We start from the raw sequence: 20,423 nt of genomic DNA, 5'->3' as shown, positions 1-20,423 counted from the left end.
GAAAAAAAGTATTTCATGATCTTTCATATTCCTAACTACTCAGTGTTTTATCAGGACCTGTTTGGATGAACAAAGAGCTGATTTCCTGGAGATGGGAAATGTTTTTAGATCAATTAATGAGGGCAATTTTCCACGGCACACTTGACCATCTCCTACGGCACACTAGTGTGCCGCGGCGCACTGGTTGAAAAACACTGCTCTAAACCAGGGGTCGGAATCCTTTTTGGCCGAGAGAGCCATAAACGCCACATATTTCTAATTGTAATTTCGAAAGAGCCGTACAATAATGTAGTGTCCCTTTCCCACACTGAGGCACGGAGACTTAACCTCTTTTAAGGTTCTTTATTCTGGTTACTGTAGACCACAACAAACGCCGAACAATTAATTCAGCAACTCCTAAATCTCTCCCGCCGAGACGAGAGCGCTTCTCCCAACTTTATATTCACCTGCTCGCGCTCCAGCCCTCCCATTTCCCTTATTCGGCCTTTGCTGAACCCCATTGGTCCAAACCCCCTAACAACAGGCTGAGCAACAGAACTGAGAGCCAATCAGATCTCTGCTTGATGCGTTTAATGAACTCCAGAACTTTTAACGCGACCCAACAGCCAGCCAGTCCAACTCAGTCCGCGACAATATGTTTAAAACTAAATATTCAAATGAATGTGTGCATTTGATATAATTTCAACATTTTTAAAGTACAATAAGTCTGTGGATTCTTTTTAATAACATCGTTATGCTGTTGCTAATAAATGATGAGTATTTCTCATGGTGGTTTTGCTGATGGTCTAGTCTGGTTGATTATACGTGGTGAGTTTCTGCTTCATGCAGGTGTTGAGACTTTAAACGTGATCGTAGGTCTGAATGTTCTGTAGATGTGACAAAGACTGCTCACATGCAGATACGGAGACAAACACACACTCACACGCTGCAGTGAGTGACGGGCAGCGGGTTTTACGTTTTTACAATCCCTGCGCGATTCACCTGCTGACTGTCTCCACAACCCCTCACTCCCACCCTCTGCTTTCTTCCTCACACATCCCGTCCCCGCATCTGCGCGCTCTTTCTCAGAGACGGGAGCGCGCAGTTTTAGGCACGTCAATTCACAGGTTTCCAGGTGGTACAAACTCTGTGAAATTATAGATAATAGTAAACTGATCATGCTGGCGCAGATTTTTCTGTCTAAGCACCGCTACTACTGCGCGCCTCTGGCATCGCATCGCGCCCGAGAAGGACTGGTCTAAAGAAAGAAAAAAAAGTATAATTAAAGATTTGTCTGCGAGCCACATGTGACCATCAAAAGAGCCATATATGGCTCGCGAGCCATAGGTTCCCGACCCCTGCTCTAAACCAAATTGATCCTTTCTGGGTCACATGGTTGCTGGAGCCTATCCTAGCCACGGCAGGGTACTCTCTGAACAGCTGAAGACTTAAACAGAAACATCAAACCACAGCTTGCATAGATCAAAGCAGGCAGCTGTGTGCTACTTCACCGAAAACCACAGGTGAGTGGGTGGAGCCATCCAGGAGAACCCACACCAGCCTGCACCGAAAACAGAGGAGGAGGGCACAAACCAAAACTTAACTAGAAAACTGTATCAGGGCTAACAGCTGCAGTTCTGAAGAAGCCAGAGCAAGCCTTTTAATTTTTCATTAATATCCTTAATCTTTCATCCACACACATTTCTGACCAGAATAAAGAAAGCAACGGCAGCTCCACTTCTTCTCATTGTCACTTTCACATATTTCTTCAATTTAGCTTTAGTTGAATCAAATTTTACATTTATTACTTGAATTAAGAAAGTATTAGTTTATTTCATCAATCTACATCGCACATCAATCGATCAATCAATCAGTCAATCAATCAATCAATCAATCAATCAATCGTTTATCAAAGAATTAAAAGATGAATGAAGAATTTAGTGTAAATAAATAAAACTGAAAGCAGAAGCTTGTAGTTGTGTTTCTGACCCCTAACATAAGTCAGTTCTTCTAAACTTTAGAATCTAAAGGGACACATGCAACAAACTAACTTTAACCCGTTAATTATCATTCAAATTACATTTCAAGCCTTTTTAAATGTTGTTGATTTATTGATAGAGGCGCAAAGTTGCTTTTTCTTTAAGGAAGCAGTTAAATTGTACAAAAAGTCTGAGTTTAATGAACTGTGTTTTGAAAAGTGAAGTTAAGAAACAGAAGTAAATGCAAGTAATTATGGCAACAAAAAGATATGTCATGTTTCGTTTTTGTCTATATGGTTACAGCAGAAAATGCTGTTTTGCTGCCCTCCACTGGTTGTTTCCAAATCCTAACTTAATCTCATGCTTGTGATCACAAAGTTTTGTTTCCTTTTTGTGTTTTTTCCTTTTTTTGGGAAATAGTAATTTTTTACAATAATGACAATAACAACAGCGCTTTTTTTTTTTTGTAAGTCCACATGACCTCCAAACATCCAATGTTTAGGTGCTTTTGTAACAACAAAAGTAAAAGACAAAACTTTTTTGTCTTTAAATTTTAAACATTGATAAGCATAAAATAAGTAAATACATTTAATAGGAAAAGTATTTATTATTAGGTTTTCACTTCCTCATAGACTTAAGAATTGCATTTTCATTGCAATCCAATGCCAGTTCCTCCACAAATCTAGTTCAACAACCTTCTAAATACATTTATCCCCAACACCAGACTGCCTTTTAGTATCACCTTACTGGGTTCTGAGAGGTTTTTATTTACTGTGTTGATTACAGAAACAACTGCCATGAAATGTGTTCTGCAAAACAAACACTCAGAATCGGTTTTCAGATTCTCCTCCACCACATTTTGAAGCTGAAAGACAGACAGGTGTCCTGGCCTGAACACTGAACGATCTTGAATGCCTCTGAGCCGCTGACAGGTCTTTGGCCTCTGCGTCTCAGCGTGAAGCACAGCTGCAGCTGTCTCAAAGCAAACGTCAGCAGATAAAACTGCACAGCAGCTGCCATAGCTATACTGCTGCAGAAGCTCCTGCACTGCATGTACAAATGATGACAACCCCACTGATTTCATGCATCTGATTTGCTGTCCTTTTGCATTTCTCACAGAAATATATTTACAGCAAAAACATGCAAAAAAAAAGTCATCTAGTTAAATCAGCTGTTTGACCTTTAATGGTAAACGGAGTTTTCCCGGTTTGTTGTTGTCAGATCCAAACAGAGTTGGCTTTCTTCTAACCTGCATAGATCATTTATATTGACAGTGCCAATCTTTGTTGCTGTTGTTGTTGTATTTGTTGTAACCCCCCCCAAGTCCGATGTTCTGGGCTAAGTTGTCCAAATGCTCAACCAGTGTCTAGGATTTATTTCCAAGATCCTTTAGTTGTAACTTGTGTCTGTGCTCCTGCTGCTGCCCCCTTTCTGCTTAAGACGGGGGAAGGAAAACTAATCTGCACACTTCTCATGTCTCTTGTCACATGTCACTTCTGGTTCAACTGATACAGGTGTATTCCAGGGAGGTTTTTCTTATCTTGCAACTCAGACGGAAGAACATGTGCACTCAATGTGCTTTAGCAAGTGTAACTAGCGTAACAAAGCAATAGTGTTTAACAGCAGGTAACAGCTTTTAGTAGAATCAAGCAGTAAAAAAAAATGGTTGGTCAAAAATACAGATAGAAGCTCTTCTCTGCCGGTGGGCAGATGGCTTTTTGAAACCCTAGAAACGAGCATCTGTGATTATCCTCACATGACTTTAATGCCATTTGTAATCATGGCAACCAGACCTAACCAAATAATGTTGAAAATGATGAATGGCTCCGCGGATTTTTGCAGGAAGAAAAAAAGCGGCCATCTGTACCACTGATGGAAACAGCACTGAAATTGTCCTATACTTCATGTATCTCAGAGTCCACCTTGACCACAAACTTAAATTCTATTTGATGCATACTTATTCATACATAGTACAGTATGTAGTGAAATGTACTGCATGACTGTCCAACAGAGTACCGGCCTGAAAGCAGTAACTATAAAAAAGAATATGACTCTATAGCCTACTATACGATATAAACAGCAGGGACAGTGTTAGGGAGACAAAAGTATAAACTGGTCATGTGCTGCAAAGTGTTAAATCATATAAAGTGACGTTGCTGTGCTGAGATTACGTAGAATGTGCAGTTTTCTGTTTTGAAACAGCTGGGGTGGAACGATGTGTTGTGTAGGGGGGTGTCCAGGAAGACAGGCATTAGACGTTCCTGTTAAGGGCAGGGAATGGTAATAATTCACTAACCATAGCAGAGAGAGGAGTCCATTGTTAGGATAACTGAGGTATTTCAGTAATAGCTCTGGTGCAGCCCCACTTGTTGTAAATAGTTTTCACGTCAGGGAGCTTGACACGGATGATGCACTCGGCCGATTGCACCACCCTTTGGGGAGCTTTCTTGTCCTGTTTGGTGCCGTTCCCAAACCAGGCTGTGGTACTTCCCGGCAGGATGATTTTGGGGTGCAGGTGTAGAGTAGTAGAGTGTCTTTAGCACCTCTACGAACAATTTAAGGTCCTTCAGGTGTCTGAGGTGATGAAGATGCTGCTGGGCCTTCTTCAACAGGGTGTTAGCATGACAAGAACGTGTCAGTTCCTGTTTCATATGAAGACCTAGGTACTTGAAACTGTCCACCCTCTCCACTGGGGTCCCGTTGACCGTCCGGGGCTGGTAGTTCCTCATCTGTTCTGAGCTGAAGTCCACCAACAACTCCTTAGTTTTGCTGATGTTGAGGAGGAGATTGATCTTGTCATTGTTGGAGATCAGGCCCACCACCACACTGTCATCTGCGAACTGTATGACATTGGTGGAGCTGGAAGAGGGCACACCGTCAAAGGCATAGAGCACTGGACTGGTCTGTGCAGAAGGCCTTTCCTAAGATGGGTCAGAGCATACTTCTGTTTTTGAGAGGGCTATGGTACTTCAACATCTGCAATGAAATGCTACACATTTTTATCAGTCAGTTGTAGCCAGTGCTGTTTTTTTATGGTGTGGTCTGTTGGGGTTGGGTTGGGTCATCAACATTACGATAAGGGACAGTAACCGCTGGACAAATTAATCAGGAAGTGTGTTTCGGTTACGGGTGAAGGGTTGACTCTGTAGGGATGCAGGCTATTCTCAACAATACAAGTCACAAGACTTTGGCTTCTCAGAGAAGCAGCTGCTGTGCTGCAGGACTGAGAGGTTCCATAGATCTTTAATCCCAGGTGCTATGATATGATATGATTTTTGAGTTTTCTTAATAGTTCTTGGGAAGAACTTATTCTATTTTTTTTCCTTTTTAATTATTTATTTGTTGTGTTTATTTTTGTGTGATGGGTAATGGACAATCGGGTTTGTCCTGATGGGAATGAATAAAGTATTAACAATCAATCTATCTTGGCTCCCATGTCGTTGGCTGATTTTTTTAAATTTTGCAGAAAAACGTTCTTTTTTGCAGTTGCTCTGATTAAGTGTGGCTTCACTGGGAAATAGTGAGTGTGTGGAAGTACGAAAAGTTTTGGCATGCTATTTCGAAAATCAAGAAAAAGTTAATCTGATAATCTGATTGCATCTTCAGGGATCTAATGATAAGATCAGAGTGTGGAGGTTTTCTTTGGTTTGTTTATCTTAAAAGTCAGTCAAAACATCATTCCTTCAGGTTAATCTGTAAAAGAAAGATCAATGCTTATCAGATTTTCAAAGTCCCCTTGTGCTTAGGCTCCAACAAAGAGAAGAGACAGAAATATTCATTCACCCATGACTTTTCAGAACCAGGATGTGTGATGTAGATGGTGGCATATAAACATATTTTTTCCTTGTTTTGGAACATTTTTATCTTGATCTGTGATGTGATGTGTGCACCTGTCAACAAATCTTAATTGAAACAAAATGTTTATAGCAATGTACAGTAAAGATGGGAACCTTCCCAGTAATGATTCATTTAAGCCAACAGCAGTGGAAAAAAAACTAAGAGTGACTCAAGGTAACAAAGGCTAATATAACTGTATTTAATGTAACATAACATCCACTTAGATTCGATTTCTGTTCACCAATGTACTTTTCTGTCAGTAAATTGAGATTTGGCCTTCAAGTAAATCATTTTAAAAACTTTATCCATTGAAATATATCAGGAAATCCAGCCATTGCATTTAAATTACAATTGGTATTTACTTATATAGCGTTTTCACTACCTTCTTTGAAGGTCTAAAGTGCGGTCACAGTCCCATTCCCCATGCACACACTGATGTCAAACACAACCTATAACCAGCAGGAGCAATACCAAAGGACACACTCAAACGTGGGTGGGCGGGGCAGGAACCCAACCCGCAACTTCCGATCAGTGGTGGACCGCTCAACCTCAGTACCACAGCAAGAAACCAAGCACTGCAAAAACAGGGTACATTGTAAAAAACTCTGAAACCCATTGGCAGATTTTTCTTTAAATAAGCAACAAATAAACAAAATCTGCAAATGGTATAAGAAACATTGTCCTAAATTCTTACTATAACAAATAAATTCTAGCCATTAAGATATGTTTTTTCAAACTGAGATTATTTTGCTATTATCAAACTTTCTTGATAAAATTACTTTTCTTGTAAGACAGAAAATAAAAATAATAAAATTAAATTACTTTAAGATTTAGTTTTGCGGTTTTTGGTTCTGCATCTCAGATTGCTGCCATCGCTGCAACTTGTCACATGTTAGTTTGAGCATCAACTGCAGCATCTTTCTGGTTTCCCCTGCTGCAATGTGGCATTCCACCAGAACCTTTTTTTTTTCTTCTATTTACATCAGGTCATGGTTCAGACACGTTGTGATTTTTGTTATCAGTTTGAAGTTTGTTTGTGCAATAAATCCTGAAACATTGCCACGGTTGGACATGTGCATTTCCGATAAAGTCAATTTATGATCAGCTGTAAAGGTTAAAGTTCATTTTAGTTAAAACCTGAGATGTCATCTAAAAGTAAAAATTGTACAATTTCTATTAGAGGTAAACTGTGTTGAGTTTATCTCAGCCATGGCTTTGCCTCCCACTTAACACTGATTCGCTCAAAAGAACAAACACAAAATAAAAATGAGCATGTTTGTATCCACTCAAAGAAATAAAACTCGAGAAACAGCAGCAGCAGTAAAAAATAATGAAGGTTCACACACTAAAGCAGAAATATGTGCACCAACACATAACATATGGCCAGTCTGGAATGTGTTGGAGAAGTTGGAGGCTAGAACAGTCTCATAATTCAGAAAGCACATACGTTTGCATAAAATTACAGTTGTGAACCAGAGTGTGGGCATTTGTGACAAAGACTGTGTGCATTTCTGAATTATGAGACTGTTCTGGCCTAATAGAGTTCATGCCCTGTTTGGAATTCTGTCAGGAAAAGGTCTTAGACAAAAACAAAAATACCTAAGAGACTGAAACCAAGTGTTTAGATCCATCTTGAGCATATTAACCCTTGTGCTATCCTATGACCCCACCCTGACATTGACGTGTTCTCCCTACCATGACAAAGGTGGATAAAGGTGGAAAGATTTCATGTAATCCATGGACACCAGTGAAGATCACAAATCATTGAAGAAAAAAGGTTCAGCGCACTGTCTAGTGGGTCTGGATGACCCAACTCCCAATGATAAAGTGCCAAAAATACCACAAGGGTCAAAAGGATTTCATGGAAGAGCCATCCTGTAACCATTGAGAAATCAGATACAGGAAAATCCCCAAATAAGGGCGTGAATGTTGTGCCTTCCTACTACCAACAGAGGGCAGAGCAGATGCCCAATGCTTCAAGATGTCCTGTCACTAATATGCTGGATTAAAAACATATGGAAAATGTTATTACTGCGGAATGAATAGGATTTGACTAGTTTTTCTTTCACTTTAGATCCTAAAAGACTCTGCTCCCTGGTGCATAGCATGTCTGTGCATGAGAACCTGGGAATTTTACAGATGACCAAGCTAAAATGAAAGTAAAAGTAAGGCAAACTGACTTCATCGGTTCATACAAATTACTACAGTCCAGCCAAGAACTTTTACTAAACAATGAAGGAGTTAGTGCTAACCTCCCAAAGCGTAAACATAATTTCCTTCCTGGACATCACGCCTCACTAAGTCTGTTTCCACAAATTATCTTAAAACTAAAAGAGAAAAAGAATCAAAGAGAATCTGAGCATGTGCTCAATAAAAACCAATAAAGACTGCTGACAACTAAAATAAATGCCACAAAAAGTAAGGATTTTAATGAACACACACAAAAACATATTACACTTTTTACAACAATAATTCAAACAAATCAGGGTGTTTTAAAGTTCAGTGCCTGCTTTTGCCCCGATATTTGTACAGTGGGGATAGCTTACATATCAGTCACATAAATTACAAAGTTCCTCACTGATTCATTTTGTTTTTACAAAAATGTTTTTTTAAACTGAAAGTAGAAAACTGAAGTTTAAATCTTTTGCTAAACTTTTCTTTTGCAAGTTTGCTATTACAGACTATGAATCATTTACCCTTATGCTGGTGAAAAGGCTTTACTGAACTTTGCTCTCACAGTTTTTCATTAATCCTCAGAGCTCGAGGGCACTTTTCTTTAGAAATGAAAGCTGGCTTCAAATGACAAGAATGAATGAGGGGGGAAAATAGGCTTTGTTTCGCCGAGAATCAGAGCCCACAGGACAACTGTGTCAAAGTTACATAAGGGCAGTCTGGATTACTTCACAAAAAAATGGGAACTCCAGAGAGAATCAAATATGGGATCAAAGTAGCTGCAATCTGACTTTAGGAGAAAAAGATTCATCAAACAAAATCCACCAAGGGTTAAATGGGACACTTCAAAATGTCACTTTATTAAAAAGCAGACTGTTATTACAGGATTTTTCTTAAAGGATTTTTGGTCCTCTTTCAACAAAGTGAGACTTCGTTGAACAGAAAATCCTGGCAGTATAAAAATAAAGTGTTTAAACGAGTCGTTCTCTCAAATAAAAGTAAAAAAAATTATATATATATATATATATATATATATTTATATAAACATTTGGTATTCTCAGCAGGAACTGATCATAGGACTTAAAAAGAAAATTATGGTATACAGATATCAAGAAAAATTAATCAACTTCACAGTTTAGTGACCCTAGTGAAAAAAATATAAAAATCTGTGATTTCAAACATTTCCCCCTCAAATACACTCATCCAAAAATCTATCATTTTTTTCCAAAGCCTCAAAAAAAATCAATTGTGCAACAACAACAAAAAGAGGGGGACAAAACAACAGTCTTGTCAAGCTTTGGCAAGTATAGTAACTTAACAGATGCTACCTGTTCACCAAGCTTTTGTTTTTTTTTTAGAAATGCCACATATACGGTAGCTTACAGCCTATCAGTACAAGTCATTTCGAGCTGTGGTTGGTTTTCATCATTCTGATGCTTGCACCTCGCTTTCCAGCTGCTCAGAAATCGCTTTCTAGCTGCTCAAAACGTCATCCTCATCTAAAAACCACTCCAACTTGGCAAACTTGAAGGAATCACAAACTCACACTTGATTAACACAATCTTAAGTGGTACAAGTTCCAAGCATTTATACAAAGTTGTACAAGGGTAGAAAAGTACAACATTTTGGAGAATACCAAACATGGAAGTGCTGACTTTACATTGGTTGTGATCACATGTGATCCCTCCTGCAGAGAAAATGAGGAACTGTAAGACATTTGATGAGGTCTAGTCTCGGTTTTCACAATGGAAATGATTCATTTTAAAATACCTCAGGGCTGATTTTTATATTCGACCTCATATTCGGGATCACCTGGAGAAACAGGTAATGTGAGTTAATTTCTGAAGCCATTAAGGAGAATAAAGACAGTTAATCCCAAATCCCTTAAATCACTGCAATGTTGACTTACTTACCAGTTTCAACGTCTGGATCCTGTATCTCAACGCTTTCGTGAGGACCTGCAATAAATGAGAGCAACGTATAAAATGTCAATTCTGGAAAAGAGCAAACGCCTGTCTGAACTTGGACAGACAGGTGGGAAGCTTCTCTGCAAGTACAGGCAGAGGTTTCAGAAAGATCCACCAAAGTCAAAAGCCTAGACATAACCCATTAATTACAAGTGAGTTGGACAGCACAAATCAAGAAATTTAGAGCAGTTTGGTTTCAAGTTTTTCTTTTGTTTTACACCAGAGCTGCTGGTTCTTTCTTGGCTCATTTTAAAGCTCTCCCTGTTCTTCTCGTTACTGATTACCTGGATTTCAGATTCTGCCTGACTGAACATACTTAATCTCAGTTAACGGCAGAAAGGAGGGAGAGCTGAAAAACAAGCAGAATGGATCCCCAAGACAAGGATCAGGTACTTTTCCTTTCAGATTTCCTTGTGGAAAATGTACATTGAAAGCCGTGGAGAACTCAGAAGTGGACCATTATGCTACGTTCACACAGACCTCAGCAACACAAGTTCAAGTGACCACTTTCAATGAAAAGTCTATGTAAACGGACATAAATCTGCTTCAGTCTTCCAAGTTTAAACTCTTGCGTTCACACTTCGCTATGCAAGGTTGTAAGTCTGTTTTTGAGCTCTGCGTACAGAACACGCGGCCATTAAACGCTAGAAAGTTAAACCAGTTCAAACTTTGGCCGATCAGGGACTTGGATTTGATAGTGACGTATGGGTGCCATTCTTTTTAATTCACAGAAGTGCTAACCATTTGAAAATTAATCATAAAGGGGAAACTAATAATTGCGGTTTGTGGAATTAAACGACACCAAGTCTTTCATAAATCGGAATAAAGTTGTTGTTTTTTTCTAAATCTTTGAGCGAGATTTGCACCACTTTGACATTTTTCTGCCTTAACAATTTTCTGTTCTGGTATCAGTTTGAACCATCACGAGATTATGAAAGTTCATGACATGCAAGCAGACAGATTTCTGTTAGTGAGTAAAGTTATGTGGTCAATTCGTAAGTAGAAAGTAGAAAAACACACCCAGAGCAACTCCTCCATACAAGTACGGCGGAAAGATTTGGATTCTGAGTCAACTCAGCCGTTTTATTCCCAGTTAGCCCAAAGATAGAAGCGATGAGTGTTTATGACTTAACTAAAAGCTCAGCTTAACATTCTCACCCGATTGGAAGAATATGTTTGGTTTTGTGATAAGATTGTTAGCTGGCTGGAGGGAAAGTTATCTGCTCCCAAAGATCAGAAACCAGTGGCAGCACCCGTCGGCCCAGAGATGAACATACCCATAAGGGGTGCAGTGGAGGGTCTCCGCATTTCTGTAAAAGATGCAGAGTTATGGTGGCTGCAAACTCACCATTTGTTTATCACATTCCCTTTTATTGAGACACTGCTGTGGGACATTTTCCAAAGCATTGCATAACAACAAATAGTTCCACAGCATTTTCGCTGAAGGCATCCACCTGTCAATGTGCCCAGCCAGGTACTTTTCGGTCTTAAATAACCAGGTGTGCAACAGGTTTTTTCTTTTCTTCCTGTAAAGTTCTTTCCTCATTACTTCCTGCTCACTATGAGAAAATGATGAAATCTGTCGACCTGCTGCAGATGATTGACAAAAATACTTAAGCATTATGGTTTTTCAGTTCTGCAAAAGCATAAAACTGAAACAGGATTTTAATTTAAAGACCCTGAAACGAATCATTCCTTGATCCTTGATTAGTGCCCTACACATTGTTACCAGCCATTTCTCTGTTTCTAATGTGTTTTAATGCTTCCTGGGTGTTTTGTAAAACATACTGGTCAACATCTAAGCCTTTTTTTTAAATGTGCTTCCGCTTACAAAAAGTTCGTTTTTGTATTGCTGTATCAGTTTGTGTGTTCAGTCAACCACTAAACTGTTCCTACTTCTAGAAAATTTAAATCGACCCAATTTTCTACCAGCACGTTTCTTCCTGGTTGGAAATGACACATTATGTATAATGACGATGCACGAGAGGTTTCATTGTGAAAAAGAACCTTTCAGCTTTTATTTACATGTGAGGATTGAGAGTTGCCTGTGTTTTCATGTATGATCCAGTCTTTACTTGCACTAAAAACCAAACTGACAGTACAGTTTCAGTTTTTGTTCTGGCTTTGTGTTCAGCTGAAGCAGCATTGATTTAGCCTCCAGGCCAACGTCTTTGAAAACAGAACCAGACACAGGTCACCCAAAACCTCTAAAGGTCACAGCATAAATAAATCTGTCTTTTTTTCACCTATGCTCAATAGTCTTACCTTACCACAAAAAGAGACGCGCTCAAAGTTTGTTTAAACAAAATGAAAAATGTTGTCTACGTCTTCTCAACTGCACACTGGAGAACGTGTTTTGTTTAAGGTTTGAATTGTGCACAAACAAGTGCGCAATCATTTGAATTACAGATAAACAACATGTCCTCAGTTCTACATCAACCCTGTTCCAGCACCTGTCAAACTTGTCTGTCCTGCTTTTTCACCCACTGATATAGTAGTATAAATTGGCACTGTGACAAAAAAAAAACAACTTTCTGCTCTCACAGTAAACCTCAGGATCCTCAGCTGTACACGTCTTTTCTTCAGAGCTTAATACTTCTGAATCATTCAGCTTCGCTGGTCTCCTACCTTTTTGGTTCCTTTTTCACCACCCAATCCGCCCAGAACGATACCCAACGATTGAGCCAACCAACGTCTGTCAGACTTTCTTTGATCTTGTTTCTTCTACCCGCTCGCTACTCTCACTACATTGTTGCAAATGGCACAGCCCACAAAAAAAAAATCCTGGCACACTTCATATATCTGCCTATTATGAGCAAAGATCATTCATTGCCATCTTTGCACCTTCAACATTTCTGCAATCCAAAAATGACTCTCAAGCACGCAATATGTTGAGAAACAAATTCCTCCAGTTCTTAAAAAAGAAACAAAAACGAACACAATTTAGCTTCTTCTGACTTTCCTCAGACGCCTTATTGTCTTCATAAATACCAAAATCAGTCAAAGAGGGTAAATGTAACAATTTTGTTTCAAATTCTGCATGTCTACTTACTTTGACTTTGCCTTCTGTAAAGCAGCAGTAAAAGTAATCCCACAATCACAGATCCAATGACCACCACAGGAGCAACAAATGCTGCGGGGGAGGTCTCTTTCTTCAGCTCCTCATTGTTTACTGACGCTAAAAAAATAAGTTAAAAAAAGGTTAGAACAACAGCCAGAGCATAGGAATGTCCTGTAAACCAGTTTGTGTTAACCTGAAATGACCCAGAAAGATTTCAAAGAGCTCAAGTCGGTCAGCAAAGACTTGTTGAATTGGATGATTTTACTCCAGATATTGTGTTTTCCAGATTTAGATCAAATCTAACATCAGAACCAAAACATTCTTGACCCCATCCTGCATGCTTTTCGTTTGAAAGTATTTGCAATTGTTGTCGTGTTTTTATCTGTGACATGTTGCACGTTGTAACACATCTTTCTCTTTTTTTAAGGAAATTGTTTTGTATTCTTAAAAACAGGCCTGGTAAGGTCAAAACATGTTTTTTTATTTTTTTTACTATGAAGAGGTTCGCTGCTCCCCCACACACAGACAATGAAAGGTATGATCCCTTTAGGTTTTGAGTTCAGCGATCCCAAACTTCTGCTGGGTTCATGCTACCTATTAGGTAAAACTTATTTTCTGCACCCGTTTGTGAACAGATGGCCCAGAAGTAAAAAAAAAAAAGCCACTCAGTTTGACATACCTTCAGGGTCTGTTTGTTTGTTGGGTTCAAAGAAGACCTTTCCCTCCTCAACTCCTTTGCCATCATACACTTTGCAGGTGTAGCTTTCATATGTGGATCCTGACATCAATGGCAGCCAGCTTGAGAGTTTAAACAAACCGTTATCCGTCTTTTTTACTGTCATGTTTGAGCTCTTTGTCCAGTCCTTGTCGTGTTCGTCAAACCAGCGCAGTTCGCCTTCTGGGTATCCTCCAAAAGACTCACAGATCAGGTAGCTTGCTACATTTGAAGTCTTTGTTTTTTTGGTTTGTTTAATGGTCGGCTGATTGTATCTGGCTGCAAGAAATGAGGTGGAAAACAGAATTAGTTAACACCTAAATGAAATCATTCCATCTGATTTTCATTACGTGTCTCACAGCATCTGATGAGAACTCAGCAACTTCAAGGAATAAAACTGTAGCCCTTTAATGTAATTTTATCAAACTGAAAGGAAAAATAAAAAGAAGCCTTTAAAAAGAAGCCCACAGACATTATCTAAGAGGTTTAGGAAAGCCCCTTTCAATCATTAAGATTTTTTTTCTAATATACTCATTCCATCCTGTTTAGAGTCCCACCAAGATAAAAACCCAGGCTATCTAACACACACAAGCATGCATTCCTGCTAGTGTTCAGTTCGGAATTTCCAGATGACCTCATTTGAGTGGTACCGGATTGAGGGAGGAAGCCAGACTAACACAGATGTGTTTTCTCACAGGGGATGAATGTCTAGAGCCAGTACTGTCTTGCTTTAAGCGATGTTCCCCAGTCACTTACAGAGCAAAGCAAATGTAAACTCATCTGAGCCTCGGGTTCCTCCAGCAGCCCTAACCTGAAGTTTTTGTCATTATCTTTTAGCTTCACCTTTCACTTTGAGTTGAGTGATCTTCTCGCCTTCACCCGCATCCGTGACCACCGTGCAGAGGTATTCTCCCTCATCCTCCATCTTTGTGTTGTTGATCAGCATGGACAGGTCCGGGTTGTTCGTGATCCAGAAAGGTTCAACAAACCTGAAGCCCTGCACCTGCTTCTTCACCGTGTCTTCGAAAACCAGGAGGGCTTCTTCATTCTCGCCCACCTTGCGCCAAATGACCACGCGGACTTTTACAGCAGGTTGCTTTATGACACACTTCAACAGTGACTGTTGGCCAAACTGCCCCGTATTTGTTTCGTCACATTCCAGCTTCAATGACGCTGTGGAACACAGTTCAAATGAGGTTAGCAGTGATCAATTTACCCTAATCTAAGAGTCTAACTGAACTTACAGTTGGCAACTCCTACAGTAATCCCAAAAGCATAGATTATGCAGACGATAGTACCACTGGAGGCCATGTTTCTTGACCTGAAACAACATTGTGATGAAAGATTACAGCCAAACACAATAACAGACAAAGTCCAAAGAGCATCCGTGTGCTCTGCGTGGGGCAACACTTATGGGTTCTGTGTAATTCCAGTTTTCTCCTTAAATACTGGTGTTTCATGGTGGCAGATACCAAGCACTAGAATTTTTAAAAATAATGTACATTTTATATAATTTTTTGGCTTAAATGAAACAAATTCCCCTTTTGTTGATTTTCTTAAAGACATCAAACACAAAGCTGATCTAACATCTTTAATTTTCCTTTTACTAGCTTAGGTAAAAAACATTTTCTCTTCAATGGTAACACGAATAAAAACAACAGACACTAATCCTGGATCAGAAATGACATCCTGTCTCTTCAATTTAAAAATCTAAACATTAAAAAATAAAAACAAACACATTTCTTAGCATTTCTTTACCAACAATCTAAAAATAAATACTTTACTAGAGTTAGAATGGAAAAACAACCTAAATATTTCTCTTCCAGTAAGAAGCTTTTCTTCCTTCTTAACCACCAAACAGAAAGACATGCGACTCATGTTCCAACATGTTATAGCGTGCAGCTGTGAGGATAAGTAGCCGTGTTCATGTTGTCAGAATTGTCTTATTTGCCCCCCATCATTCATCCATCATTTCATTAATTGAAAAAAAAATATTCTTAGCTTTCTTAAAATCTTTTTTGGCAGAAGAACATCTGAGCATGAATGGAAAGAGTCAGAGAGAAGAATAAAAGTTAAGCTGACGAGACAGAACATTTAAAAAGACAAAAACATCTTGCTTGACTTCTTTATGGTGCAATAAACCTTTAGTGTGTTCGCACACAAGTCGTTCAGACATTTTGTAAACTTGCTTCCTTAAATCTTATGTTTGCTCTTTTTTCTTTGTATGTTTTGCTGGGGCCAAATATTTTAGGTCAAGGTTTGATCTGATGGAGAAAAACAATAGACGAAACAGTAAGTTTTCCAAAAACTCACACCCCGTCAGTTTTCTCTTAATTCATGGTTGCAACTTTTAAACACAAACATACTTTATAAGAATAACACAGCCTCAAATCCATGCAACCTTCCATCTGTCTGACAGGTTTAAATGATTTTTTGGCCTATAGTGACTTTCATTTCCCACCCAAACTGACATTATGTAGGATGTGAAAAGAGAAGTTTCCCAGTGTTCATTTCTGCTCTCATTATACTACAGAACACAAACAGCGGGCATTCTTCAGGAATATCCCTCATTTGTCTCACATGATGTGAATGACAGCATCACATGACCAGAAAATAAACAATTTTTAAAAAAACATTTCGCTGCACATTTGTAAGCTTATGCATGAAGAAGAAAGTCCACTTAGACTTGTTTAAAGAAGGATTTGAGAAGCCAACTAAAACAACCACATGCTATTCACTTACAGGACCTGAAGAGGAAGCAAACCTGAATCCAAAACAGTTTTGTCTGTTTAGCAGTAAACTTCAGTTTCCTGGTTAGTTGTACTTATCAAAACAGCAATGCACAAGTGTCGAACTTAACTGTGTGCAAAATCTGGGGGGGTTCGGGCACTCTCCGCATGCATGAACAATCCTTGTTTTCTTTTGCTTTAAATGGAAGGGGTTTTTTTTTAATCATGAGGGCATTTTGTTGAAGATAAAAATGTGGAAAAATAAAAAAAGATACATTGATTTAAAGCAAAATGCACAAAGAAGAGACCTTATTTGGACCTTTTCCACACAAAATTCTTTATAATATTTTACTTCTATCTATCTATCTATCTATCTATCTATCTATCTATCTATCTATCTATCTATCTATATACCAAGGCTATGTCCCACCAAGGTGGGGTAGCCTAGACAGGGCACACAATTTTAACTCCCTCCTTCTCTTCCCCAAACCCTCCTCCTTAAGTGTGTGTGTGTGTGTGTGTGCGTGTGTGGGTGTGTGTGTGTGTGTGTGTGTGTGTGTGTGTGTGTGTGGGTGTGTGTGTGTGTGTGTGTGTGTGTGTGGGTGTGTGTGGGTGTGTGTGAGACTGGTCTAAGGCCTGGTCTACGCCACACCACACTGCACCAGGGTCAATATTTTACTTACTGCTACTTAAAGGCCTCATAGAAATATTTGATTATGCATAGATTGAAACATTTTTCTTTTAGTTCTTTTTTGTGAATATGTTAACAAAATACTTTAAATACTTTGTCCCAAAAAATGTTGCTCCTTTAATTTTTCAATTGTTCCATAAGTTATTACTGAGATGCAATCCTCTTTCAATGTTGTTAAACAATTTTGTTTTTTTTTATTACTATTTCATCTTTTTAGTTAAAAACCTATGTTTTCCCCTTTTCTAAAATTTGCTTCTTTATGATGATTGCCAGCTTTTTTATTAAATTGATGAAATTGCTTACAATTGTCTCCTAAAAAAAAAATTGAACCCATTTGATTAAAATAACAAAACAATGGATTTGTCTAACCTCTTAACATTTATCAAATAAAATTGTGTTTTTTAACATGCATTACAAGACTTCAGAAGTAGAACTTCATGAAATAAATATTTTTCAATACATATTAAAATAATTATGTGTAAAACTCTTATTTTACTTTTTCTTACTATACATTTCTTCTTTAGGCGGGGGGGGGGGGGGGGGGGGGGGCAGACATGTTGCTCTGCGGCAATTAAAAAAAAAATTATAGATCATTTTTCTAAAATGCAGCTCCTGAAGAGGTGATTGAGGTCTGAGTCTGAGCCCACACTGAAGAAGTGAAAGCATGCATTTCTGCAGCAGTTTAGATCAAGCTCAGCTTTGCTACTGTTTCTGTTTCTCACCATCAGGATAAAGATATACATGTGGGTGGTCGCAAATTTAGATGCAATGATTAATCTCAGTAGGAAACCTGTAAAAAGACAAAAAAAAAAAAAAATACCAGAAAAAAAATACATCCAGTTACTTTAGCTGTATACTTTGACTAAATGCCAAAATGTGTGTTCAGTGTGGAGCAGATATTTCCTGCTCTCTGGAGAGCAGAGGTCCAGCAATAACAGGATACAATAACACAAAGTAGAAGTTTGCTCTCCACTCGTTTTTACACCGTTCTGCAAATCTGCATGTTCTCATGCAAGTTTTAACAGCAAAATTAAATATTTATAATTTACCATTTCAATATTTTACAAGAAGATTTTATCTTATATATGCAAGACTGTCATAAAGATTTAAGAAAAAAAATATGTGTTCTCAATGTACAAAAAAAATGCAAAATAAAAGGTATTTTTTAAAATAGATAATCTGTTTTGCATGACCGCCATAAACAATGATAGTTTAATTAAGACTGAAACCACCCGGTGTGGGTTGCTGTTGGTTCCGTCATTGGCATGTTCAATTAAAGTCACAACAGATGTCTCCTTTTCTGCGGTTGAAAGGAGACGGTCGTCGCATTTTGTTCGCAAACAGGCTAGAACCTTTCACCCAGTGGGATCCAAATGGTTAAGCTCCAAGTGAAAGTGAAGGTCAGAAGAACACAGAGGTTTTAGTCACACATAAAGCTGGTTTGTTTTTCCTGAAGGTGAACTGGAGCGAGCGACTCAGCGAGCGCGCGCGCGCAGCGCAGCTCAGCGATTGAGCGAAAGACCGCCACAAACTGCTGCCAGCGCTCGCGCCAGACACCGAGGGTGACTCATCAGAGGTTGAGCCGAACGCGACTGCTCCCCGCAAACGAAACCGAGAGGTTCAACTCACCGCACAAGCTCCTCAACAGCACAGCTCCCGCGCTATAAACTGGAGAGACGACTGACTGTCTCCAAAGTGACCCTTTGTGTTAATTTAACTTTCACTTTCATTTTAACATGGCACCGCCTGTTCCTTCACTCCCACACCGTTTTTAAAAAAGATGGCGGAAAAAACGTGGAGCTCTTGTCAGAATGCCCTCAGCACTCATGTGAAATATTACTGTTTAAAAAAAATTAATGGTTAAAAATAAATCGTATTACTCTTAAAGTCCCGCTCCAACCATCTTTTCATCTAATTTGAAAGTGTTCCCAGTGGTCTTTTTTTAATATTATGATTATGCGATTTTTATCCAAAATCAACTCACCTGTGTCCTATTTTCTGCAGAGCGGCAGTATTCGCCTCTTAGTTATGGGCGGGACTGCTAGTTCAGAGTAAGCCCGGCCCCACTTCCCAACATCCATCTCTTTACACTCTCTCCAGCCAACATAACATTACTGGTACAACAAAAATGACAAGCAATATTGGAGCTGTCCAGCCAAACAGGTTGGAGCCAGAGGCCAGCTCAGATGAGGAGGACAAAAACATTCATGGACCTAGTGGTCTACTAGAGCACGCATTTAAAAGGAGCAGAGCATGCCCTTGTAGCAAAACCCAATTGCAGCTTCATTCTAAACATCAGAGAGACAAAATTGTAATTAGTTCAAGAGGTGCCATAAATTGGAAAAAGCTTGAAAGGATGAATATTCCACGAAATTAAACTAATCAGACTATGATGTTTTAATTTTGAGCCCTGCTGTGTTTTTACCTGTTCTCCCAAATACTCTTTAAATCTTTTAAATATGATCCAAATCACATACAAATACTGTTCGAGCAGTCTATTTGACTGGGATTGTTATACTAGGAGCTGTGGAATTCCAGTAGACTGAGTGTTAAAGGCTCAATCAGAGGTGAATTTCTCATGAACTCCTGCTGCTCTGCAGAAACTGTCATAAAAAAAAACAATACAGGATATTAGATTTCGGCATAGCCAGAATGAAAAGACCACTGGGAATGCTTTTAACCCTTGTGCTATCCTAGGCACTTTATCATTGGGAGTTGGGTCATCTAGACCCACTAGATAGTACTCTGAACCTTTTCTCTTCAATGATTTGTGATCTTCACTGGTGTGCATGGATTACATTAAATCTCTCCACCTTTATCCACCTTTGTCATGGTAGGGAGAACACATCAATGTAAGGGTGGGGTCATCTAAGATAGCACAAGGGTTAATGATGATTGGTGTGAGTCTTTAACCTCTAAGGACATGTGTTCCACATACATGGACATCACATTCTGGGTTATATTACCACAGTAGTAAATTCTGCCTGTGACTATGAAAAAAAAATACATCTCAAACAAGAGGTAAAGAAGGTCAACCTGCAAATCTAACACTGCTTTCAGCAGATGTTTGTCTGTCAAAGCTGAATTTTTCAGTCAGTTTGCATAAAACCCTGCAACACGTTCAGTTCCCAGTTCAAGATTGTCTGGATTTTTACAAGAAAAGCGCATTGTCCACACATGAGAACCATGACAATATAGGGAAGGGATTACATATGTTTGCTTCTTCCCACTGCCTTTAAAGCAATTAATCACACTTTTGACAGTATCTATTGTATTATAAGTGATATGTGTGT

At 38.9% G+C, this 20,423-nt stretch overlaps 1 protein-coding gene across 2 annotated transcripts; it reads right to left on the bottom strand.

The window, feature by feature from the left end:
* Positions 1-8,198: 8,198 nt before the first annotated feature.
* On the bottom strand, positions 8,199-18,915 carry LOC101156630. Of its 2 annotated transcripts, XM_011473850.3 has the most exons (9): positions 18,760-18,915; positions 14,955-15,031; positions 14,554-14,883; positions 13,675-13,989; positions 12,987-13,112; positions 11,212-11,244; positions 9,881-9,925; positions 9,738-9,779; positions 8,199-9,654 (listed from the first exon to the last, which is right to left on the bottom strand). In XM_011473850.3, the coding sequence occupies exons 2-8, from the start codon at positions 15,019-15,021 to the stop codon at positions 9,739-9,741; spliced, it is 957 nt and encodes a 318-aa protein (XP_011472152.1). In that variant the 5' UTR covers positions 15,022-15,031; positions 18,760-18,915; the 3' UTR covers positions 8,199-9,654; position 9,738. The 2 variants fall into 2 exon arrangements, with proteins under 2 accessions (XP_011472152.1, XP_011472156.1); XM_011473854.3 differs by lacking the exon at positions 11,212-11,244 and having other exon boundaries at positions 18,760-18,914.
* Positions 18,916-20,423: the final 1,508 nt, after the last annotated feature.

Source organism: Oryzias latipes, chromosome 1 (assembly GCF_002234675.1).
Source record: "Oryzias latipes chromosome 1, ASM223467v1".
Lineage (NCBI taxonomy): Eukaryota > Metazoa > Chordata > Actinopteri > Beloniformes > Adrianichthyidae > Oryzias > Oryzias latipes.
This window is presented reverse-complemented; position numbering and strand designations above follow the sequence as displayed.